Genomic DNA, 26,083 nt, shown 5'->3' with positions numbered 1-26,083 from the left:
CAAACTGCAGGGAGCAATTTTCCCTTCCCCATTCAGCCCTTCTTCACTAAGGCATGGTGAGGATCATCCTTGCAGAACGACAGTGCCCCAGCCCAGCCAGGCAGGACAGCGATTTGGGGTCTGCCCAGCAAAGGCTCTTTGGCAGAGCAGCCCTGAGATGCTGGGCAAGGGGCTTTCCCATTCCTCAGCTGCTTAACAGGGCTCTGTCTTGCTCAGACAAGGAGGGAGACCTCACCCCTCTCCTGCTCCCCCCTCCTGCCCAAATCAAGGGTGAAGCTGAGGCAGGGGGAGACTCGGGCTTTGCTTTTCTCCCCTCAACCTACAGAGCAAACAGGACGATGAGATGTGCTAACAAATGTGCTTTATTTTATGTTTTCCACAATCATTAAAGATTTTGTTGAACATTAAGGATTTTTTTTTCAACTCGATTGATCAAAATTCCATATTGAATTGGTTTTGGCCATTTTAGTACAACCCCCTCAAGTCCTCACCTGCCACTTGACCCCAGGGGAACCCCCATAGGGGAACCCCCATAGGGGAACCCCCTACAGCAGCAGCTGTGGCTGGTGAGCATCACCCTGCCAGCTCTCCCACTGGCCCTGGGGGTTATCAGCAGCACAGGAGCAGGGGGGATGCACTGGATCCCTACTCCAGGACAGTTCATCTTGTCAGCTCCACCAGTTTACATCATCAGAGAAACCTGTCCCAGCACAGGGATCCAGTCACTCACCTACCCTAAACCAAGAACCAGACTGTTTATCATTCAATCATCTATTTCAATGACTGATCGTTTAAATGTAATATTTTAGATTCTTACAGAAAATAAAATAAAAAGAATTGGATAAAATGGTGATTAAAATCACAGTCAATTTGCAATGCTTTCATTGAAAGTACCCGAGCAATCTGATCTAAAAAGACGTTAAGAATCAAAGACTATTTTTCAGAAATGTCAATAATATTCCAATGCAACTTGTCCACTGACCTGTGACTCAGCGGGTCATTTGTGAGTGAGTCAATCTCACAAACCTAAGACTGGCCACATTTACCAATGGTGAAACACCACCAATGTCCAAAGTTACGTCAGAAATTAATTTGGTCCCAAACCCCCATCTGTGTACTCAGTGCAAAGAACCAGGCAGCAGTTGCTGTCCCAGGTTTTCAAAACATTGAACACATTTGGAAACAAACTGTTGCCTTCCTGTTTCCAAAGCATGGAGCAATGCACCGAGTCCTACCAGCACATCTCCTGAATCCTCCCTTCACACACAAACCTGAAGAGATAGTCTTCATCCTCCATGAGAGAATCACTCATGAGATGGCAGTGAGGCCCCATCCTCCACATCCTGCCAGAAGCGCCCGGCCACGCCACCTTCCCCCCGGCCAGGCTCTGATACACTCACTCACATTGGGTTGTGCATAAATAATCCAGTTGCCTCCACCCTGTTCCCAGGGCTGCTCTCCAAAACGAGGTAGGGTATCAGAAGCCAGAGCAGCAGAGCTCTCCAGCTCTCATGGGGGGACAGGCATCTACCCAGAGATGCTCGATGCTTACGGGTGGTCCAGTTAACAACCACCTATGACAGAAGGACTCCGGGAGAGTCAGATTTGTACCTGCAGAAGGTGGGGAAAGATCTCCAGAGAAAATAACAAATGGATGTTGTGACACTGACCAGTGTTTCTAAAAATAAATTTGAACCAGAAGGTCCCACACAGTGTGAGCAGCCACGTGGTTTTTCCTCCTGTGCATACTCTGACGATTCCAGTGCCCCAGTCCTAAGTGAGTGAGTCCTTCCCCAGGGGTGGCTTTGTTCATATTTTATTTAGTGCACTTAAAGTGACATTTTCTACAGCTGTCAAAAGTGAGGTGGCATTTTCTGCATGGATGTTGGCCCAAGCAGGGAAGGTCCCCAGCTGGAAGATGCTCTTGGCCCATGTGTTCATAGCCAAGCTAAGAAGCAGAACTCCCATAAGATTCATGAGCAACCCAGTTCTTGCCTACAAAAGAAATACAAAGACAACTGTTGAGTTCAGACTGGACATCTACAGCATGTGAAGCATGAAGCTATTTGAATGTAAACATTATAAAAATGGGAGGCTTCATTGCCGTTAATATTAGCAACATCTTAAGCAGGCTTTAAGCCACAAAGGCCATTCTGCAGATGCTTACCAAGCTTTGATCCATCAAAAACATTAACATCTGTTCAGCCTCAGGAATGTGAGCAAGAACTGGGACTAAGCCTGATTTTACTCATAAGCTTTATTTCACTGAGCTGGGGAAACTTTTCCTGCATCCAGAAACCTATGAAAGTTGAGCTGCTGAGACTAGATGAACAGGAGCAGGGTTTGGGAGAAGCTGAGCACATTCAAGACCACTTTTGTCACTATTTGGAGCCACGGTGGCTCCAAATTTCACAAAGACAAACTTCATACAAGCACCTTCCACATTCCTGTGCCTTCAAACACTGACAAGAACAATATCAGACTTCTGTCTTCTCACTTCACTACATATTGAACTTTTAACAATCCAGAAAATCCCCTTTTTAAACACTGGGGCTGATTGTTTTCAGCATTTTCTGTATCTAAAAGAACTTACCATATCCTTGACCAGCAAATGTCCAGAAGAAAATGCAATTGAGTTAGGAGGTGTTGAGACTGGCAGCATGAATGCATAGGAGCATCCTATAGTTCCTGGTATCATTAAATAGAGGGGATTTACTTTCAGACGAATTGCCTGGAAAAACAGAAAGGAACAAAAATGGCACCTTGGGGATTTGGAGTCACAGACAGATGAATCAACGAATGCAAACATCCAGTGCACCATAGGGAGCCCTGTCCCACACTCTGTCATAAATAATCATGTATCTCACCAACAGTCTGAAGGGTTGTTATCCTCCAGTGTCCATGTTGTGCTACAGGCACTTGCTTTGTTGCTCCCAAGGATTTCAAAGGGCCTGAAGCCCAGGAGCAGGAGAACTACACAGTGCCTGTCCCAGCACAGACCCCGCACAAACCTGCCCACCCAAGGGGCAGGGCAAGAGGGGGACCAGAGGAGCAGCTGGGCTTGCTGTGGGACGACCTTACCAGCTCTGCCAAGACAGGCAGAAAGATGATAATGGTGGCTGTGTTGCTGGCAAACTCCGTGAACAAGGCGATGACAACCGTGACCAGGATGACGGCCACGGGCGGGGGCACCCCCTCCAAGGGGTGCAGGCGGCCTCCAATCCACACAGACAAACCAGACTCCTGCAGAAGGGGACAGCAAAAAGGAGAGTCGTCCTCCTGCACCCCTGCAGGGGAAGTGGTCCTCTCCTAGAACAGCAATGACACACGAGACCCTCACCAGCCCCTCTGCGCTGTGTCCTCGGGGTGTCCAACAGCAAGCAGTTTGCAAGGAGTTGTAACCTCCTTGGTTATCTGCTGTGTGTTGTTGTCACTTGGGGTTGAGAAACATGTCCTTTGAGTGGGGTGACTCCACTGGCACAAGTTTCCCAGAGCCAAGAGAACCCCGAGTGACACCAGGATAAAATCCAACCCTGCTGGGCAGGATGACTGCCATGTGGCATCTGTGGTGGGTCTCACCTCACAGCCCTTGGCCATGGCAAAGCCTCCTCCAAGAAGCAGGATGATGTTCCAGGGCACGGTCTCTTGGGCCTTTCTCCAAGTCAGCAGGGGCTGTGTCTCTGTGTTTGGTGCTGGACAAAGAGGAAAACCCCATGTCACACCCACCCAAAGAGGAGCATCAGTCATCACCCGACAGAATGACATCATGGGCTTCACAGCAGCACTGAAGCTCACTAACTGTGAGGTGCTGACAAAATATACATGTGGAGCCTCTCAAGTTAGACAATTAAAAGACCATTTAACATTGTATCATATCTTAAAAAAAAAAAAAAAAAAGGAAAAGAAATTCTAGCATTAAAGTTTTTTTTGGGGCTTTCTTGAGGGAACATTTAATATGAGGTTAATTTTCTCTCTGTAACATAAACATTGTCTTCAGCAGATGGGAGTCCGTGGAAGGAGGACATTTTCTGCCATTTGAATTATAAAGATGTTATTAATTTTCCACTTGTCGTTCAACAGCCGGCGAGTTTCTATAGCAGAGAGTTCATCTCCCCTGAAGGCCACCTCTTAATATGTGATGAAGTGAGCTCTGTCATATGGAAGGATGCACTAATGGGACTGTAATTTTCTGTTGAACAAGGGCACATATTTTATCCACAGGGGGCCTGATTAAACATCTTCCTGTGTATGGACAACACAACAAATGTGCATGACTCAGAGCAGACGGTATTCTGTTCCCACAGACCCCAGGCAATGCTCCATCATCCACAAAGGGCCTTCATCAGCTGCTTCTCCACATTAAGACCATCTCTTATTCCAAGAGGCTAGTGAATTAAAATTTTTATCTCATTGCAACTCAAGACATCAAAAGGCTCCTGGTCCCAAAACCTGATGGAGGGTTTGAGCTTTAGGAGTTTAAATTCTAAATCATTCTAGGAACTGAGGAAGTGAACCTATTTCTGAGTATGGACAACCAGCCCAGCTCTGCCCTCTCAGAGGTTCATGCTCCCCTCAAAGGACAGGAGCTTTTGGGGAGTCAGCCACCAAACCCCTGTTCCACAATCAGGTCTGCTACAGTCAATCAACACTGATTCCAGTTCGCTTTACCCCACCATGGCATCACCCCTGACAGCTACGTGAGCAACTGAGTCATTCCTGCCATCAGCAGCAGGGCAGTGACTGCTAAAGCTCTCCTGGTACTTCAGAAAAAAAGCCTCTGTAGGATCAAATGGCACCTTCAAGTTACGCTGCTCCAGACAGTCAGTGCTGCTGCTGCAGACTGGGGCAGGTCCAAGGGGGGATTATCTTGGCTCTTGCTCCACGCCTGCCCTGCCAGGACACAGGCAAGCACACAGTCCCTGCCCAGAGGGGTCTCCTGCTCACCTTTCAAGTCAAACCACCACCTGAAGGAAGGCTTTTGTGAAGGGAAGAAGAACAGTATAATCACAATGGTGATTCCTGTAACTGCATCCGAGATAAACCTGTCCAAAAGCAGCAGAGACACATGTAAGAAGCACAAGCCTGTAGAATTACAAAGTTTATGAGAACAGGGATTTACCAAAGAAGATTACAAGTTTCCATCTGGTTTGAACAATGCTCCTTGTTCACTGTTCTTTTCTAATTCCGTGCTGAGCTGCATTTCTATGGTGGGCTGTGAAACCCCCAGAAAAGCTGCCCTACAAAAGTAAAAACCAAGATCTAATTCCCACCACACTGATGCTCTGGCTGTTCTGATTGTGGAGTTTCCTTCACTGCAGGGAGGAAGAGAGGCAGAGCCCAAACCATCTTATTTATACGAGCTCTTTGCAAAATGCTCAAACTCTCAGACTCCATCCAGTAAAGAGCTTAAGCATGTGTTAGATTGTAAGGAGCTGTTAACTGATGAAGAAAAAGTCTGTAACTACTTTGTTATATTAAGGAATCATTTACTAAACTAGGGCTTTATTTGACAAAATGACAAAACTATGAAGGTCTCTTCTGTTGAGAAATAACAACACCTTCTCTGAGCTTTAGCATTCCCCAGCTGCTGTATCCACGAGCTTGCCAAACAGACAGGACAGCACCCAGGGGTCAGCTACTGCCACCTCTTTTCAGTCTCCAGACCTCCAGTGAAATCGGTGTATTGCATAAAGAATTCAGTATTTCATTGTAAATGTACCTATAAACAGTGTTCCCAACATTAACCTCTAGGGATGGCCTCAGATAGACACATCCCAACTCCTCACTGGCTTCATGTACCTCCTCTGGGAGACAGAAACAAAGTCAGCTCTGCTACTTGATTCTCAATTTAATTTATTCCAGGAATCCAGGGTAATAGTGTTAAGCAGTACAATCAGAAACCCAGGAATCTCAGTGACTTGGAAATGCTATTGAAAAATGGGACAGTGAAATGAAAATAAAGTCTTACCCTGGTGCAAACAAGCTTGCCCAACCTGGAATGAATTTGGGATCCCTGGAGAACAGCATGATTGCAAACATGCAGAAGAAGAAGAAAATTGCCTGTTCTGCAAACCTGAAATGAAAAGAAATGAGGTTAAAATGCTGATGTGCTAAAGGGGTGGATCCAAGCTAGGACAAGTATCCAGCTCCAGCTGAAGCAGGTTGGGTGAGAAAGGAGGTTGGTTTTCTAAAAACAACCACAGTGAAACATTGGAATAGATGTTTAAAATCTCTCTGAGCACAAGGAGGGGCATATCAGCCTTTGGGAAGAGGCAGCTTGTGCTGATTTTTAGTTATGGGGCTGCTAATCAAATTGGTAGAGCTCAGCTTAATGGACTTGCCCACTCCTAGATCTCAAAGTGGGACTTTGATTCTTTCAGAGACATTTTGCAGGCTGCTTGATAATGTACTGGATGGAACAAATAAACCAATTTCTTTCATTTACAGCACAGGCACAGACAATTGTCTTTGAAGAGCCACTCCATGTTCCACACAACAGCAATAATTACAATGTCAATAGCACGACACAAACCTTGCTGAATCTTCACAGTATTGCCCTGAGTATGAAAATATTATTTTACAGATGGGGAAACACAGATCATTTAAGGATAAAGCCTACAGTTTCAACAACCTTCACTAGCCCTGGCTGACCAGAATATCAGTGGCTGGTTGGACATATCCAGAGGTTGATTTCTAGAGATACTCAACTTTTCCTGCTTCCCCCCTTCTTTTTGACATTTCTCCCAAGTCTAAAACTCATGTTTCCTTCTGCTGGTGCTGTTCTCCAAAATATGATCCCCATCAGTGTAATTTGCACCAGCTTTTTCTGTCTTCACCCAACTAACACAGTTGAAGGAATTATTCAGAAAAAATCATGTATTCCATGACATGGATCTGACTACTTTCCATATACTTTAAGATTTCTTAAAGTATATCCACAATCCATATGATTCATATCCATCATATGATTCACCAGCCTTTCGAGAAAATGCCTCCTGCTTGGTAGGACAGGTATTCACAAACCTTGGAAATTCAGACTGTGTTGGTTAGCACCTAATGCACAGGACTGGGTTTGCTCCCGGAGTAGAAAAATCACAAGCAGTAATTAAACAACCCAGCATGAATTCCCTCTGTAATAAGGTCGTTCTTGAGAAGATTTGAGTGCAAGCTGCTGTTTGCAATTATTCGTGTCAGCGAAGGGGAAGAGGCTGGAGCATGCAAAAAGCAGACTCCAGCATGTTACAAATGGGCTGAGTGGAAATACAGGTATAATTTTCTTCTGAAAAAACCCCATTCTCACCAGTCCTCCACTCTTAAGACAGGATGTTTCCAAACCCACTCAATTTCTTTCTCATTTCTATCCCAACTTTACAACTCACTTTGTTGGACCCAGTTTCTGATAGTCCTCCTTTATCACTTCCTTGGCTCGGGCTTCTGCATCCACTCTTATATTTGACTTTTTTGTTTTCCAGCCCCTGCCAAGAAACACAATTACATTTTTACATACCTCTGACATATGTGACAAGCAGTAAATGCTGCATTTTCTGCTGCAGCACATTCATGACTCAGTGTGCTTCTCCAGTGCCTGCTCTGCAAGGTCCAAAGAGCTGCACATCTCTGGCAGCTCAGTTTGTGTTATCTTCAGATTATCAAGGCTAACAGTGAAGGTCTCTGGTGAGATAAAGGCAATAAGGCCCTATTTTATACATCCTTTGTCTTTGCATTCATACAAAGGAGACCCTGCAGAGGTGAGGATGTTTCCTCTCATTTGAATTCTGAACTGTTTCCTCCAGCATGGGCTGTGATTGCCAGATAAAAGCCCCAACATTCATCTCTGGCAGTTACCTACTTGGGCAGAGCGAGGAGGGATGGGGTGACACGGAAAATGAATCTGTCCCTTCATTTCTCAAGTCACTTGTAATTTCCTGGGTGATCCCAGGATGCTGCTGAGGATCAACAAAAATGTGAGGAATTTCTAAGTGGCCAGGAATGTTAATGTGCTCCTGGCTAAGCCTCTTAGCCCGGCTGCACTGACCCTACACACTGTTTGCTCCTTTGTACCATGTGCATACAAGTGATATATTCATGTCTCACACTGCATCTCCCATCACACCCCATGACAATAAACCTGGTTTCTAACTCTGCCTGTGACCTTGATTAAACCTACAAACCCAATTTGCTGCATCAGATGCATCTGCCCATCCTTGTGGTGCCTGCCCTTCCTTAATTCATTTACTGCTTCAAAGGGATATCGTGGCTGGATCTTCTGTATGGATGATCATTCAGAAGCTCCTGCACCTCTACCTGCCCCTTCAATGTCTTGTTTTTCTTTTTGGAGGGGTGGTGTTATTAACAGCAGCCTCAGCTCAGCCAGCCCACACCTGAGGCTTTTAATGCCTTTTGGATTCAAGCAAAGCTGAGCTGCTGCTGGAGCCTGGGCTGTGCTGCAGACAGACACCAAGGAGTGAGTCCAGCCCCTGTCCCCGAGTCATCACAGCCAAAACATCCCAGCAGGCTCCTGTGGAGCCTTGGCTGTACTTGTGGAGCTTTGCAGTGTCTCTTCCACGTGCCTTGCCCCTGGGGAACACTGGTATCTGTGCTGGCCCAGCTATCCCAATACAGCCGGGCTCTGTGCTGGCAGGGACGGGCCAAACAAAACACAAAGCATCACGTTCTCCAAGCCCAAGAGCAACTTTGCATCTCACCAGGGGCTTTGGCCTCTTCCCTCACCTGATGGTCGGGGGCTGTGCTGGGACAATGCCCCAGCCCTCACCACAGGACACGGGAATTCAGGCTCCATACTCCACGAGCCCTGGGCATGTGATGTGGAGCAGAGCAGGTCTCAGCCAGCCAAGCATCCCAGGGCAGCACACAGAGCCTCCTAAGAAGCCCCACCAGCAAGTTAAGGACCTGCCTTTGGCATCTTCTGGATTAAAACTTTCCCACTGATTTCTTTTTCCTGCGTCTGAGACAGTGTAAATATTTGGACACCTGTCCTCTTCTCTCCTCCCCCCAGCTCTACCCACCATTTGCATTTTAAACTCAAAATAACAATTACAGACTTTTCTAAATGTTACAAATTCCGTAGGGTCCCCGGAGGAAGCAGGACTCTGTCCCTGTTACTATCACACATGAGAGTGTGGAGGGGTAAAAAGGGCTCCACACGAGCAGCATGCCAATGCTGCAATTGTTTTAAGTCCTGTACACTGGGGGTTGCATGTATCCAGCAAAGATTTACTGGAAAAACATGTTATTCTCAGTTACAGATTAACACGTTGTTGTAAAATTAAGCCCTGTTGTGAAGTAATCTGTTCCAAACCCAAGTTTCTGCCCCAGGAACAAAACCTGGCTCTTGTATGTTCTAGGAGATTTTTACTTCTTATTTCAGGGGAACCAAGATTTCATCCTGGTCCTCCAAGCTAGACCCTACTTTTCTTTTTTCCAGTGAAAGTCTTCCCCTGACTTCCACAGACCCAGTTCAGGCAGTAAAACAACCATTAAAAACTGTATGTTTAACTAAATGAATGTAATACATACTCTGTACACATATGTATTTCAGTTGGATAAAGTATATGTAATTATAAGATATCTTTAAAACTTTCCTATTGTATATCAGCTTTTTAAAAGTAGATGACTTATAGGATGAGCATGCTGGAGTTAATTATAAAATCCCCTCCTTCCAGGAGATGATCCTGGGTGGTATCAGTAGATTTAGGATGAGAATCAGGATGAGCATGTATTTCACAATGCCAGTATAACCAGACTACATATATGTATAGTGCATATCAACATACCTCAGGTTAATTCCTCCATACAGGATGGAGATCCATAGCCATCCCATGAGAAGAAAAATCAGCATTAAAGGAAATGCAAACATAAACCAAGAACCAAAGTTCACCACATCACATTCTGGAAAATAACTAAGCAAATGGGAAAAATCAAGTTAATGCAAGAAGGGAAAGCAAGCCTTGCATTTATGGGTAAGCAAACATCTGAAATCAGCAGCGAAACATCCCACAAACCTGCCACTGTGCATTTAAAAGCTACTGCTGGGTGTGCCTTAGGAGTCATCTGGGCACCAGGAGATGTGGGAGTGTTGTGTTGGGACAACCCCCCAGGATACCCTGCCACCCCCATCTCACCCTGCCCTGCTGTGTGAGCCTGCAAGGGAAGATCTGGAAATCTCTCTTCAGTGCTTTCCTACTCCTGAACACCCAGGATTAAACCCTGCTACAAAAACTGCTGAAGAGTCTGAACATGAACCTCACAGGGATGCTGCAGTGCCCAGGAGAGGCTGCAGGTACTTATTTATAGAGGCCAACAGAGTTAAGAACTATCTGTGGGCACTTAGGCTGGCACAAATCTCTGCTCCTGTGCACATAGGAGGAATCCTTATAACTAAGAAAACAGGCCAGAAGTAGTGGGTTCATTATTTTTCTTTCTACCATACAGCAGTAGCTATAATTGCTCACAAAACACTGCACAGCCTGCTTCATCAAAACTGTTAGCAGGTTAATTGCAGGCGTGGAGTCAAGTCCCATTAAATTCAGTGAGTTTAAGAGCATCAATGAGGTGAAGCACATATGCTCCAGTTTGGCTGACAGCCTGCCTGGCTACACTGGAAACCTGCTTATTACAGCTAAGGCTACTGCAACCACTCTCTGCTTTCATTTTCCAAAATGTTCTGGAACAGCATGACTTTTCCAGACCAGCTCTCAACACAGAAGGGAATTGCCTACAGGGATGGACAACACGCCTCTGTCTTCCAGGATTTACAAAGCTCCCCAGGATAGCCTCCTATACCTCTTCAGCTGTCCCAGAAGGATGAGGTTTGGTGCAGTTCCCGTCAGCGTTGCTGTACCTCCAATGCTGGCTGCATATGGGATTGAGATGAGGAAACCTTTCCATATATTTGTTTTGTATTCCTCTTCTTTCTTTAAGTCTGAGAGAGCATCGCTGGAAATCTCCTTCTCCTCCGACAGATCTTTGCTTTAAAATAGTCCAAAAGAGAATCCGGTGAAAGCCCTGGTTTAAATACAGTGCAACCACTTCAGAGCCTTGACACAAGGAAAATTCCCAGTTTTTAGAAATCCAAGCTAACACTGTCCCCAAGGACACCTGAGCTGCAGAGGGGTCCTGCTCAGTGAACCCCCACGTGGGACCAGCAGCCTTGCAGAGGGCAGAGCACCCCCAGCACCCGTCTGGAGGAGCTGAGGATGCCTGTGCCTTGCCCAGCCCCTCAGCAACTTGTGACCCTGAGCATAAAGTCCACAGGACTGCTAAAAGGAAAAACGCCTCACATTTGATAGCACCAAGAGGAAAGAAACATCTGTTCCCGTGTCCCTGAAAAGATGCTTTCTTCCCATCCTTGTTATCAAAGCAGGGCCATCACCAGTGTGCAATTCCTGGGGGTGGGGGGTGATTTACATCATCAACTTCACACATTTGATGTTCCTGAGAAAACCAAGGCAAAAATCCCCAGCAGGAGACACCTCTGGCTATGATTTCAGAGTGGCTGAAAAAAACCTCTGCAACGATTTGGCCATGCAGAGGGATGCTGGACACACAGAGGAGGGTTTCTGTCATCAGGCTGCTAGTGACTGGGGTGTTCTGTATAATCAAAACATTGCAATGATTGAATTTCAAATTCCTAAAACTTGGTCTAGCTCAGGGGATAATTCTCTCTCAACTCTCTAATACAAACTTTATAGTTAACTTACTCCTCAGTACTTGCCAGAAACTGCATCTCAGTTGGTACAGTGTAAAGTTTATTCTGCTGTAAAGATGCTGAAAAAGAAAGATGAGGACTTTAAAACAGTTCAAAGCATCTAGAAAATTCTCCTTGACCCAAACAGAGGGACAGAGGAAACAACTACCATTTTAGAGGAGGGGCTGTGCAGACGAAGGGTGAGCTCACACCAAGGGGATGGGGTCAGGAGCCCCCGGCAGGGATGAACGAGCCCATCTCCTCCTGCCAGTGCTCCAGTCCCACCACAGCACCAGCTCCTCCTCCAACACCCACAGGCACTTGGTCCCTTTACTACTTCTGCCACAGGTCAGGCTTTGGGATCTTCTAACACAGTCAGGAGTTTCAGGGCATCCCTTATCAAGTCATGGGTTTGAGGTGGTTTTTTTTTGGGGGGGAGGATTAGCTGTAAGTCATTCCTAGGAAGAAACACTATTGGGCCTGATGTATCTGTGAGGCAGGTTCCCCAGGGTACAGTAGGAGCACTTCCTGTCACTGAGCTTCATTCCCACGGGATGAAAACTTTACCCCCTGCAGACATCCAGTGCAGTCACCATAAAGCTGTGATTCCCTCTTTAAACATATTTGGGGATTAGGTTTTGTACCAGGTCCTCCAAAAGGCATCCTGGCAGCAAGGACCATTCCAAGCCCATCATCCCCCCCACAAATGACAGACCCCACAGGCTGAGCCAGCCCCTGGCACAAGTTTAGGGCCACCCCGGGGGGACTCTGTTGCATACCCAGTTCCCAGGGACCCTCCTGCATACTTCACATGGGCTCTGCCTCGCTGTCCTCCTTACTGCCAACCACAGGGAACACAACCAGGACTCAGGAGCCCTTGAGGAAAGGGATACTTTGACCAGTATCACCAATGCTCTCTGGCAGTAAACTGGGAGTTGCACACCACTCAACCACAGATACACATGGGAGAACTCAGAAATCAAAAGATGGGAATGCAGTACAATCATCCTTTGTTACCAGACCTGACATTAAGGCTCGTGGCATTTGCAGTCATGGCTTGACCTCCTGAGGTTGGGACGTGTGCTATCAGCCCCTATTTTCCATGTTCCTCTCAGGACTGGAGCACTTTTGACTTTTATCCATCTTCAGCACAGGTGGCTCTTCCCCATCACAGCTGGCTCTGCTGCCTTTCCTTGTGCTCTCTGTGTGGTTTTGGGTCCTGAGGTCTGTGTCTCTGCACGTCCCTGGGCTTTGCAGGCCACTACATGCAGAGCCCAACTCCTGATGCTGCCACCCCAGCAGTCCCCAAATTTCTTTGCACCCTCCTCAGCCTGGAACACCATCCTTTTCTACCCAATATGCCCCAGAGACCTAAAGCAGGGCATGGAGAGTAGCCAGTGGTCAAAGTCTCTGGACTCACTCATGTGTGTGCCAAAGACACCGAGCTCATTCCAGCTCAGCGAACCAAGGATTTTTGCAGTGTCATGTTTTACACATTGTTAATTTACTGAATTGGAGTTAAGTGGCTTGGGCACACACATGCTGAGCTTTCATCCCAACCTTGCCACAATGGAGGGATGTAATTAGAAGGATGAACATTAACCTGTGGTTGACTGTTGATCCTCCAATGCATTTAGTCCAAGGTCTCTTAACTCCTGTCCCAACTCAAGCCTACTCCTGGCTCTGCAAAGACATATTTCGCTCTACTTCAATGTTTTTCAGTTCTTTTTCTCCCTGCTAAGCCCAAACTCCCATCCCATCTGGCCAGGATCATCTGTGAGTTCTCTCTCAAGAAAGGTTTGCAAAGGTAACCATGCAAAGAAAATCCAGGCATACTGCAGAGCTTTCCTATGAAGCTTGTAAAAAGGAATTGAAAATGATTACAAGTCCGTAAGTCAGAAGAGATCAAGGATAACTGAGGTTGGATCTGGCTGTACACACCTCTCACAGAGCAGAATGAGGATTCTTGTGGCAATTTCACCAAAATACCTCATATACCTCAGAGGCAGAAATGCTCTTTGTAGATAATTTTGGATTCTCTCATCAGGAAAAAAGTGTGACCAACTGATCAGAGATCACTCAAATTCTGGCACTGTGTGTGTAAGCAAAGCCCTACACAAAGCTGGTTTCATACCCTTGTTGAGATTTCTTTAGAAAATCAAATGCTTTTACATGACACATTCTTTAATATATTTTTAATTATTATATTTAGCCACCCAAGTATTTTTTAATCTCCTGGACTCTAGCACAGGGTTATGAAACCAAGTTGATTTGCAAACTGACCTTATCATATGCCATTGTACAAGTTGTCTTCCACATACAGCCCCTCTTAGCAAATAAATATCTTTTTTGGAACACAGATTATAATTCAGTTGGATTATAAAAACTTAGTAGAACTGTGAAACAAGGATACCTTTTTCTCAAATGCTTGCTCCTTACATTCAGCAAGGTTTCATCAGGTCTGTGAAAAAAACCTAACTGCAACAGCCCTGACTTTTGAAAGTCTCTACCTCAAAAAAGAAATACATCATCACACCATCCCATGATATTTGCAAAGCATCACTTTATTCATTCTTCTACCTGAGTGCCTCTCCCTTTGCCTTTTCTGGCTTCTCTCACCACTGCAAGTGTTGTGAGTCAAGGATGTTAATTCTGTGCTTGACACTGTCTAGGACAAGGGGGCATCTTTCTTTCATGTGTTCCCAAACTCTGCTGTATTTACAGTCACAACTATACAGTCAAATACTTTTGGAGGTTGGGGTCAAGAAGGTTAAAAGCAGACTGACAAAACACAATGCTTCTACAGAACAGGAAATCATAGCGAGAAAGTCAGGGGGTTGATTTTAATAGATGTGAACAGTCAAAAATTCATAAAGTAAATGTGATAAAGCAACCTGGAGTGCAAATATCTCATGATTGCTAGATGTTAATGATGAATGATTAATTATAACTTTATTAGAGTGTGCATGTTTGAGTCGTCTTCTGGCGTCTCATTTATCTACCTTAGGACTCAGTGGGAACCAAAAAGCCATTGCTTTTAAATCACAGAGACAGATGAATTACTAATTAGTGCAAGGAGAAGCTGTGACTGCTGCTCCAGCTATCAGCAACAACTGCCAAGGGGACTTCATTTATGGCTTGCTGTTTCTCATCACTGCCTGCCAGAAGCCCAGACTTCTGCTAAATGAGAGGGCTGAAGGAAGCCCTTACCTGATCACATGCCCTTAACCCAGCCTGTCCACAGCCTGCTCAGGAATGACACCAAAGAGCAGCATCAAGATGGAAAAATCACAAAGCACTTAATAAACAGGTATTTAACCTGCCAGCCTTCCCTTGAGTCCTCGCTTTGTTCTCTGGCTCAGGCTCCAGTTTCACGGGGGAACAAATAGGAAAACAAGAGGAGAAGGCACCAGCCCCAAGCACAGGGCAGCCCTGTGTGCCACAGGGAGGGACCCAGCCTGTCCCTGCACCATTGCACAGCACTCATCACCTGCCCTGCCCGCAGCCCTCCCTGGCTCCTGCTATCCCCTCAGCAAGGCACCCCCACAAATCCCACCGTGCCACAGAGCTGGACTTTAACCTGTGCCAGCAGCAGGTTTGTGGAGCAGGTTGGTTGGGCATTGCTGCTTCCTGGTTTTCCAGGCAACCCATAAGCATTTCCTCCTGCAGGACATGAGGAAGGGGCAGAATAAAAAGGAGTTTTGTGCCTATACTCTTCCACCGTGGGAATAGTGTGCACGAAAGTGGGACCAGCACTGAGACTGAGGTGCAAGCTAAGGGACGTGGTACTTGTGCCAGTGAGGTGGATAAAATGGGGCGTATTTGATGGCAGCAAATCCACAATCCACTCAGCTGGCTTATACTACTGCCCTGTCTCAATTACCTTGGTTTTCTTCATTTTCCCTGCTCAAATCCTTAGATGTGTCTTTCTCCCCAAAGAGGCTTTTTAAAATTGCATTTGCAATTGGAAGCATCATAGCAGTGGAGGCAGTATTACTTAACCACATGGACAGGAAAGACGTTGTCAACATCATCCCTAAAATTAGTCTGAAAGAGAGGAAAAAAAGGAAAAGCAGAATATCTTCAGTTTGGCAAGTTCTCTGACACATTACAGCTGTAGGAGGAACAGCTCACGAGCAGGGATAACAAAACCAATAGCAAAAAGGACTTCTGAGACCATTCTGTAACTGGACAGGGCACAAACATGGGACTGAACCGAATGATTCTCCCTGTGCTCCACGGCCTCTGGGCAAAGGCAAACAGCTGAACAAGCTCCATAAGCTGGAGAAAAGGGGGTGTGGACAGCCCCCAGTATGGGAGACACTTGCATCAGGGACCAGCACAGCAGCCTCCCGAGCCCCTGCAGCTCACATCCCCCACGGAGATCCCCCTGCCCCCGTAGTCACCTGGCTGGCTGCACTCCCACCAACATGAGGACCCGGAGCGCGATCCTGCGGTGTAAATTCCACTCCTCAATGGCTGAGGCCATGATTAAGCCACTGAGGAAGAGGAAATTGGTGTCTAAAAAGTATTGTGGGCAAACTTTGTTAGATGGGAGGATCCCCAGGAAGGGAAAGAGGACGATGGGCAGCAGAGCCGTCACGGCCAAGGGCAGCGCCTCGGTGCACCAGTACAGGGCCATCAGCAGGATCACATAGAGGCATCTTCCTTCCTGCAAAAGGAGGAGAGGAAAAGCGAGATGTGGCATTAGAGAGGCACTTAGACAAGCAAAATGCACCAGTTACTCCTTCAAGGATATCACATTCCTCCCAAATCATTTCCATCAGGCACATCTTCCTCCCCTGCACTGTGTAGGCATTCAGGACTTGCACTGACTCCCTGAGACCACAGAAAAACCCAAATCCTCCTTGGTTGCCTGAACTTCCCCTGTGCTGCAGGGTGGCAGTGCACAGGGGCATCAACCAAGTAACCTCTGGAGAGCCATGTTTGGGGGCTAATCCTCAGCAGGCACTGCTGATAACATCCTCAGGTGTCCCAGGATCTGACCCATTTAACGTTTGTGCTTTCCCTCCAGCTTCCACAGACCGTGCTCTGCACAGCTATGGACAAACAGCCTTGGGAGGTGTATATTCCCCACACTGGCAATAGACAGTGCACAGAAAGGTTTCTTTCCTTGGATCAGAGCCTCCTGAGAGATCTGTGAGAAACCATTCCATGGCAACCCATCCCGGTGCCCGCGGAAATCAGTAAATCAAGGGCCGTGGTGTCACACGGCTTCCTGCGGGCAGGGAGCTCACCCTGCTCGGCACTGCCCCGGCTGGGCCAAGGCTGGCAGGGACCCAGCACCCCCAGGCCACAGTGTGGATCCATCCATCCATCCACCCAGGAAGCACAAACTAGACCAAAGCCATTTGTCATGTCAGTCATGCCCAAAGCAAGGAGCGATGGAAGGAAGTCCAGGGAGTGCCCCCAAGCCCAGGAGGGGAGAGCCCCGGGGGGAGCCCAGCACAGAGCTGGGCTCGGTCACCAGGGATATTGTCAGTGACCATGTGGCAGAGTGCCCTCAGCACTATAAATAACAGCTGAGAATCAATTGGAAGCCATGGACCTATTTATTTTATCACTTTTCCAGCTTGTTGAGCAGGTTGAATTGCTACTCAAAGGCACCTCTGTCCCTCTGCTGGGACCTTCCTGCCCCGAACCGGGTCTGGGTTCACTGGGCTTCTGCGAGGGAGACGATGGCTCTGCTCCCTGCCATGGCTGGGAACAGCATGGGCTGGGGACTGTGGGGAGCTGAGTTTTGGGGATAACATGGTCTCAGCCACAGTGCCTGAGGGTGCAGCACAGCCACCACCTGCCTACAACCCACTGCAGACCTGGGCTGAGCGGGGTCAAAACCAACATGGATTTGTCCTTCAATGCATCTGCAGTGAGGGCTTGAAAAGTGGCCAAAATGACAGAATTTGTGATTTGCTTTCAGCACTTGGGCTTTGCCTTTACAAGTGGTTCTGCCAATACTGCTCCAGCACTTCAGTGCACGTGCAAACATGAACGCTGCAGAGCTGAGAGCAACCTGATTTTTTTTTCTCCATATATTAATTATAGTGTTGCCAAAGCTTCACACGAAGTTCCCAAGATCTGGGTTTAAAGAGTGCTTTCAGACCTAATTTTAGATCCCAGTAAAATGACATATGAGACAGTGTGAAGTAAAATCCTCAGGCTCCCAGCTCAGCCCTGGCAGCTTCACTTCCCCCAAACCAGCAGGACCAGAGCAGCAAACCTGGCAGAGCCAAACTTTGCAAAAACAAGGGGTCATATTTTAAAGTGTTTGCACACTAGATTAGTGATTTCATTCCTGTGGCAACTGATAATTCCTCTTTACTCTGGTTCTTTTTGTACACCAAAGAAACAGCTTTGCTCTCATTAAGCCCTTTTCTATTTGATCTCTAAGGGCTGTATAAATAATTGTTTTTCTCCCACTGGCAAAATATTCTTCCGTTTCCTGGAAGGAAAGTTGCACCAAAGTCAACTTCAAAATAAAGACACTTTGCTTCTTACAGGAGCAGAGCAACTGAAAATATTTAACAGTGCGTTGATACAAGAGCATATCAGTAAAGGCTTTAATTGACATTATGAAATAGATGAAGTACAACTTACAAAACTAATTATAAGTAATGGATATTTATTCTCTAGTGTATGGAAAATGTTCTGGAAAACATTGCAATGAAATACATCATGAATCTAATAACTTCTCTTCACTGCAAGATCAAAAGCCAAGGGGTAAAACTGAAACAGGGTAGAAAGAACTGCTAGTAGGAGGATTTCCCTGAATTTCTGAAACCTGTACTGGTCATCAGCAGACCACTTGAAGAAAGTTGCAGTGCTGTTTTTCCAATTTATTCTACCCCAAAAGAGGACAAATTGCACATATAATAAAGTATTTAATTTAAAATAGGACCATCATCCAAAAAAAAAAAAAAAAAAAAGAACAGAACCGCTTCAGAATAAAACTTTGATTTGGACCAGGCTCTCCCAAAAACAAAAAACAAAACAACAAAAAAAAAAAGTAAAGCCATTAATAAAATTGAAACAAACTCTATGTGACATTGAAAGTTTTTTGCTTTCAAGGTATTTTGCAAATGTTAATTAATTAATGCCCCCAGTGCCCAGTATGATTACTTAGTACACAGACAATAAATGCTAACAAATGCCAGGAGAATGGTCCTTCAGGGATTTGGCCACGGCTGCCCCAGGATGAGCTGAGCTGCAGCTGCTGCTGTGAGTGGCACCATCACCCCCACATGATCTTTATCCTTCAATCCCTTGGCTGCATCCCTGTCAGACTGCTTCTACTTCTCTCATCTCCCTGCAGCTTTGGATTTATTTTTTTCAACCGTTAGTTTATCAAAGTTCAGGGGTAAAAATAGTGGCACCTACGAACTTTAAAATAGGTCTTGTGATTGGGTTAATTTTATAACCATTTAATGATTGCCAGGGAAGTGCTGATGGCTCTGGACTGCAGCAGCTCTTCTTCCTGTTGCTCAAGAGCCTTGGGATTGACCTCTGCCCCTCCAGACACAGATCCTGTCTTTCTACACTGAAAGCACTGGAGATTTTCCACACTGGGGGACCTGCTGAGCCGTGGCAGAGGAAGCCAAGCTGTGAGGCAACCTCCTGTGGGCAGGAGAGCTGGAGGTCTCCAGGAAGGGCAGGTGAGGTGCCCGGGGAAAGGAGGTTCTGGCAGGGAATGTAGGTCAGATAAGGCAAGCTGGCTCACCCAGACATAGCACCAGGACATGCATGAGCCACCAGGCCCCGCTGCCAGCCACCAGGATCCTGAGCTGGACCTTGTTCTCCATCAGACCCAGTGCCCACAGCTTCCCCACCAGGCAGACCCAGTGCTCAGAGAAGCCCTGCCTTGGCACTGCCAAGCTTTGGGTTTTCCCCACCAACTTCTGGATGCTACGTGGGCGTCACAGCCTCACCACCCCCACCCAGGCAAACAGGGCTCCTCCAGGACCCTGATCCCAACACCAACAGATATTTTGGATGAATCGGAGCTTTCCAAGCCCTTTTGTCCCACCACTACCAGAAAGGAACGTTCTACCTGCAGTGTGCAGAACTGCTTGGTGCAAAAATCACTGAGTGTTCTCACATCACAGCTGACACTGTGCTAGTGGCCCCCTCGCTCCCACTGCCTGCTCTCCAGTGGGATGGATGTGTCAATCTGATTTCTAACACAGCTCCTGTAAACATTATGTAATCTGGACCTAACCCAAGCCCTGTTTGCCAGCCTTCCTGCCAGTGAAGTCATTTTGCTCCCACCAGCTATTTCCAGAATGGCTAGAAAGGGGCCAGTAACACAAGACCACAAGCTGCAGGAGCTTCAGGGAACCTGTTTTGCTCTGCTAAAATGACATAAAGCTAATTAAACACTTATTTGAACGTGAAGTATTTTGTAGTTAAAAAAAAAAAAAAAAAGAAGAATTTTCTCTGTTTTAAAACAAGATAGCTGAAGCTCAGATAAAGTGGGCAAATTGAGTGTGTGGCAAAAAGTCACTGCCCCAGCAAACAGCAGCCTGATAGACTCACACTACTCTTACTCAGCTTGCATGTGTCCCACACACACAGATATCACATCAACCCTCTTGGCTGTGGGCAGCCAGGCCAGTTGCTGTGTCCAACTAATTACATATTGAACATATTACACATGTTCAGATATGACATCTTCGTGTTACATATTGCTACCTCACACCTCTTTTTGGAATCTACTTCCCAACAGGGGGCTACAAATCAGACTGACCCGTGGTCAGCATTCCTGGGGATCTCCATCCACCCTGGGGCTTGTAGAAATGCACCTGGTTTATTATTTATTATTCACAGAACTCCTCAGGCAGCTCTTAAAAATTATGGTTGGAAGCTACTTAAACCTGTGGATTTTAAAGTAGCCAGGGTTGGACATATGTACTTCTCTTTAGTCACTGTCACAGTAAAAATATTTCATTATCAGTCAACTTCTCATGCTGAAGGACTGCACTTCGAGCACTTTGCTGAGGACAGAACAAAAATGTTTCACTAAATATGGCTTTTTCTGCATCTGGCAACAGATTACCATGGGCTGGATTCCTTTGTACCACACCATTACACTCATCACTCAATACTCTGTCCAGTGTGTTCTTCCTCAGTTCTTCCTTTCCACGGAATTATGGAATTGTTGAGATTGGAAAAGACCTTTATGATCGTTGATCATAAAATACGACCACGTATTTTCTGTGGTCCTCAGCATCCAATTCGTACTGACTCTTGTCCACTTCCCTTTCCCCCCACCCAAGCATTGCTGCTTTCACATCCTCCCTGTGCCAGCTCACTTTTCTCCAGGATTGCCCTCTCTCCAAACTGAAGCTCACAGTGCATATGATGAAAGGTAGTCACCCTACTGTCAGTGATCACCCCTCTTTCCCCACTGAAGTTCTTCCTCTCAGCTTTTAACTGACCATTGTTTCCAGTTTTGTGAAACTGCCCTTTCTAAACCACCAAGCACATACACAGCAGAGATGGACTCTGAGTATGAAACGTATAATCAGGCTACAATCACTTATTTCTGCTGCCCAGGCTGCTCCCTACACTGCTCCCTGCCTGTCTGAGCTCCTGCTGTGCTCTCCAGTCCAGGATCCAGTTCCACTCCACCTTGCAGGACACCCTGCTCCCAGCCCCACTTGCCTACATTTGCATCACCCCTCTCCCCACAAAGCCGCCCTTCACAGTCTTTGCTTTCCAGAGCAAGCAATGTAATTTTTCTTCTAGAAGTTCCTAAAGTCTCCTTGTTCTAACCAGGAGGACTCATTACATCCGAGTTAATTTTAAATTGCTCTATGGCCACCAAGGAAGTCAAGTCTGTTCTCTGAAGGCACTGGGCCCTATTTGCCTGCTCAGAGCTCCTTTTAGCAGATTTGGCTGCCTCAGCTGTTACCAAGCCAAGAGGCTGTAGACATTGAGTTCATTAGAAGCTGTTGGAACAAGCTCTTTGCACAGCTCATTAAAAGTGCCCCCCATGCCCCTTCCAGCAGAACAGTTCCTCCAGCCCCTCCTGCCCTGCTCCAGCTCTTTGCAATCATTCACAGCCCTCCAAGCAGGGGGGTCACAGGCACTTCCACTCACGGGACAAATATTCAGCCATTTCAGCAGCAACCGGAGCGGGAGGTGACACACAGACCCTCGTGCAGAGAAGGCTCCACACAGAGCATTTCCTTCTGCTGCTTGATGTGACAGACACAAGCCACTGTTCCAGCCACGGTTTGGGGAGCGCACCCTGAGGTCTTGGCAGACCCACTCACAAAGCAGAAATTTCATTTCTCTACCTAAGAGAAAGGAGGCTGCAGACAAAAGCACTTATGCAAGTCTCTCTGTCCACAACTGCAACCTACAAAGGGCATCAAACAAAAACAAGGGCAATTAACATCACGTCAGCACCAGTGCCAGCCCTGTCACTGTCCCTCTGTGAAGGGACTCACACAGAGATCTGGAGAACAACCACTGCAGGGTGAAAGCCAGCCAGAGTTTTAATTGCAGCTTGCAGATGTGAATGCTGGAGTCCATCTGCAGTAAGCAAGACCAGAATTAATGGATGATTTTTCCTCAAAGGATTTTTTTTCCTCTAGGGAGATGTCACATAGGTGCAGGTTTCACTGGAAGACCCAGTCCACCCACACCACAGGGTGTCACTCAAAAGAACACACTAATGTAAGAAGCCACATCCTATTTGTGGTTCTCTGTTATATCAGCTTCAAGTCAAGATTTCTTGGTCTTCAGATCCAAGTGAAACACTGGCCTTGAAGCCAAAGCTCAGCTGGCTTTTTATGGTGGCAATCCCTTGGGGAATTAAAATTGCTGAGCATCCCAGTGGGGAGAAGGTAAATGGGGACATGACATGGGAATATATTTTAGCATTCCCAGAGCAGGAAAGTACTGCAGAGGTGCCTGTAAGATACCTTTTCACAAGGGAAACCTCACCCTGGGACCAGCAAAGGCTGAGCCTTGCTGCTTCTCATCTCCTACCAGTTTCTTTTACACCCTGCAAGGCAGCACACTGACCATCCCAGCAGGAACACGGGGCTCTCCAGCCCATCCAACTGTCCCGAGTTTCAGACGTGTGAGCACTCAGCAGCATCACGGTGGTTACAGTGACCCCACCTCACCCAGGAGCTCCTCCTGCCCCAGCCTGCTTTCCCTGGATGCCCTGCCTGGGACAGGCTCCCAGTAACACCAGCAGCAGCCCAGTCAGTGGAACACCTGCAGCAGCTCTGGCGACGTGGCTGCCCAGGGCGCACCGGGACAAACCTCCTGACTCGAGGGGCGCAGCCGAGGGCACGCGGTTCCCATCATGTGCCAGGAGAACGTCCACACTCTGCCAGCCCTGATCCCCTGCCTGCTGACTCCTCGCCTGTTCCTCCCCCTTGGTGTTTTCACACTGTGGCTAAAAGCATAACCTGCTCCTTCCTCTCCCACAGCCCCCCTCGGCTCGGGCTGTGGACGGAGGGTCAAGCAAGCTCCAGACGTCAGAACTTAATCCCTTGTTGGTGCAACAGCAAGTTTCCTTTCTTGCTGAACAAGTGAGAGAGTTTAGTGTTGAAACTGTGGATGAATCATTGACCCCTGAATATGAACAGATACACTTGTGTACAGCAGCTCACAGCTACAGGTTCACTCCTACTCCAGACTCTGGGAGAAGTTGTGGAAGCTGCAGCTGGACTTGCTTGAAACATGGTTAACACCCACGGGAGCGTTGGAGTTAGACAGGAACCAGCACAAGTATTGGAGAGTCTCACCTCTACCACCAGTAATGCATTTAGTGCCCACGGAAAATAAAGAACAGACTCCTAAGGTGAGTGGCAGAGCAGCCAGCCCTGTCAAGGTCTCCTTCCTTGCCCACAGCTGCCCCACTGCTTTGCCGCCCCCTCAGCTGCAAACATTTCCCCTTTCCCAACACCATTTTTCCTTTGATAAACCAGCATTGATCAGACTGGACTGTGCATGAGGTCCTCCCTGGATCGCACCCCAGAGTGACCAGCAGGAGTGGAGCAGGTGTGAACAGCACTGGCAGAGACATTTTCTTCTGTACATGTGGAGAAATCCCTTTCCTGAACACCCAAATCTTTCCACAGCCTGTGTGACACTATACACTTCTACCAGTACACTGAGCATTTAGATCTTCCCACAGAACCAGGTTCATCTGTGATTTATTCTCACAAAGAGCCCCTGCACAGTCCAGACACAAGCTTGCACTGTATGATCAGTGCATCTCCTCACCCTCTAACCATATCTCACAATTTTACAGTTTCCAAGCTCAAACAAGATACCATTAAATATACTTGACGTCATTTGTTCAGTTACTGTAAATGAACCTAGAAATGTAATTACCTCTCCACTTATAAATTGGCAAAGTAATTAAATACCTCTTGTGCAATGTGCTTTCTGCTCTTTGAGGCAGACATTTAATATAGTCCTATTCAGAACTCAGCCAATAATGTAAAATAGAAAAACAAAGGGAGATTAAATCCAAATAAATTTCTCTTTTAATATAAAGTCATTAAATAAAGCAATGATCATTCTATATTATTTTTTAATTTCAGAAGTTTATTTTGTATCTCAAATGAAAAGGTTTCACCTGACAAACATTGTACAGACTCAGTGCCAACTTTGTGTCCTTACAGCACCTGAACTATCCTGTAATCATTAAGTACTGATCAGTAGTTATTGTCAGATGTAAACGAAGTCAATCTCAAATGGATCTGAGTCAGAATGTAAGAGTGAAATCCTGCCTGCACTGAAGTCAACGGCGCAAAATTCCACAGTGACTTCACTGTCCCGTGGACTTCCACACAAGGCTCAGAGGCTCCTGGTGCCCAGGAGATGTGTATGTGGGACAGCTGCAAAAATCCTTCAGCCTGCAAAGTTTTGCAACAGGTTGCTTAATGTGCAGCCTAACACACATGCTAAAGTACAAACCTTAACAGGAGAACGGTCTTTCCACGCCTACAAACCACCACAAATATCTTGCTCACAAAATCTTTCCAGATACGGCACCAAAGGTCCCCCGAGGAGTCACCCACAGGGGTGCAGGGCTCGTGGCTCCCTGGCATTCCCCAGCCCTGCAGCACAGGCACGATTCCCCAGCTCTGCAGGTCCCTCTCCCCCTGCCATTCCCATCTCTAGGGGGATGGGACAGCGATGCCAGGCAGTCTCAAAGTGCCAGGCACTTACCTTCTGCCCGAGCTCTGCCAGCCCCTCTCTGGGGGATGCTGGCCATAGACCTGCCTCTCCTCCATTACCCCAGCTGCCATTTGGGCACCACCAATAAAAACTACAAGGCAGTGGGGGACCAGCAAGCGATACTAGTTAGTGCCACTCAGCTTGAGCTGATGCTGAATCCAAAGTTTGTTCCACCTCCCAATCTCTACATAAGCAACAAACAGCTCACATTATCTATCCCTTATCTATCCCTTCTTCCCCCTAAAAAGCTGAAGTAACCCCAGGATGTCCCCTCTATTCGAACTCTGAGGTGGTGTGGAAGGGTGAGGAGCTGTGGCAGCCCCCAGGCTTTGCAGTCCCCTCCCTCCAGGGGCAAAGCCTGGCAGGCAGGAGGGTGACCCTCTCTCGAGCCGAATATTGTTGGGGCCGAGGTAAGATGTGGCACAGAGCACCCAGGCTGTGTCTCCGGTCCGTGTCCCCAGAGCTGAGTTCCACGGGGTGTAACACTGTTTCATACCCTTGGTCCGTGTCCCGAGTCGGCGCCCCCGGTCCATGACCCCTCTTGGTGTCCCCCACTCGGTGTCCCCGGTCAGAGCATCCCTCTCGGTGTCCCCCGTTCGCCTGGCAGTGCCCACCCACACTGCCCGGCCCGTGCCCTCCCTCCCCGCGGGTGCCCGGGCGCGGTACCTTGGCGGGCAGGCTGAGCAGGACGGGCACCAGCGCCAGGGGCGCGCAGAGCAGCACCACGAACCGCCGCACGCTCCACGCCTTCTTCACCAGCGCTCCCAGCGCCGCCATCCCGCGCCCATCACCGCGCCCGCCGCCGCGCACCCCCTTTATCCCCCGGGAACGGCCGGGGCGGGGCCCCCTCCCGGTGGGAGGGACCCCCACCGCCCTTCCCCGCCCTGCCTCGCCCACCGGAGGGGCCCCCGCACCGCCCCACCGCAGTTCGTCCCCTCTATGCTGGCCCCCATCCCTGATACTCTCCCTTTATACGGCCCTTATATCCCCCCCTTTCCCCCATCTCAACAGTTTCCCAGCCGTTTTTTTCTTTTTTTTTTTCTTTTTTTTTTTTCATTAAAAATAAGCGAACACACCAAACAAAAGGTCAGTGGTGCAGAGCGGGATGGAGCCATGGGAAATGGCAGAAAAGCAGGAGGCAAAGTC

At 47.5% G+C, this 26,083-nt stretch overlaps 1 protein-coding gene across 2 annotated transcripts; it reads right to left on the bottom strand.

Annotated features, from left to right (window-relative positions):
- Positions 1 to 1,800: 1,800 nt before the first annotated feature.
- SLC13A3 (solute carrier family 13 member 3) lies at positions 1,801 to 25,737 on the bottom strand. 2 transcript variants are annotated; one of them, XM_032704974.1, is made up of 13 exons: positions 25,604 to 25,737; positions 16,114 to 16,379; positions 15,591 to 15,754; positions 11,721 to 11,787; positions 10,804 to 10,989; positions 9,795 to 9,920; positions 7,380 to 7,475; positions 5,969 to 6,073; positions 4,945 to 5,042; positions 3,580 to 3,692; positions 3,082 to 3,243; positions 2,594 to 2,731; positions 1,801 to 1,995 (listed from the first exon to the last, which is right to left on the bottom strand). In XM_032704974.1, the coding sequence occupies exons 1-13, from the start codon at positions 25,712 to 25,714 to the stop codon at positions 1,810 to 1,812; spliced, it is 1,818 nt and encodes a 605-aa protein (XP_032560865.1). In that variant the 5' UTR covers positions 25,715 to 25,737; the 3' UTR covers positions 1,801 to 1,809. The 2 variants fall into 2 exon arrangements, with proteins under 2 accessions (XP_032560865.1, XP_032560866.1); XM_032704975.1 differs by lacking the exon at positions 25,604 to 25,737 and adding an exon at positions 24,730 to 24,749.
- Positions 25,738 to 26,083: the final 346 nt, after the last annotated feature.

This window comes from Chiroxiphia lanceolata, chromosome 17, assembly GCF_009829145.1.
Source record: "Chiroxiphia lanceolata isolate bChiLan1 chromosome 17, bChiLan1.pri, whole genome shotgun sequence".
Taxonomy (NCBI): Eukaryota; Metazoa; Chordata; class Aves; order Passeriformes; family Pipridae; genus Chiroxiphia; species Chiroxiphia lanceolata.
This window is presented reverse-complemented; position numbering and strand designations above follow the sequence as displayed.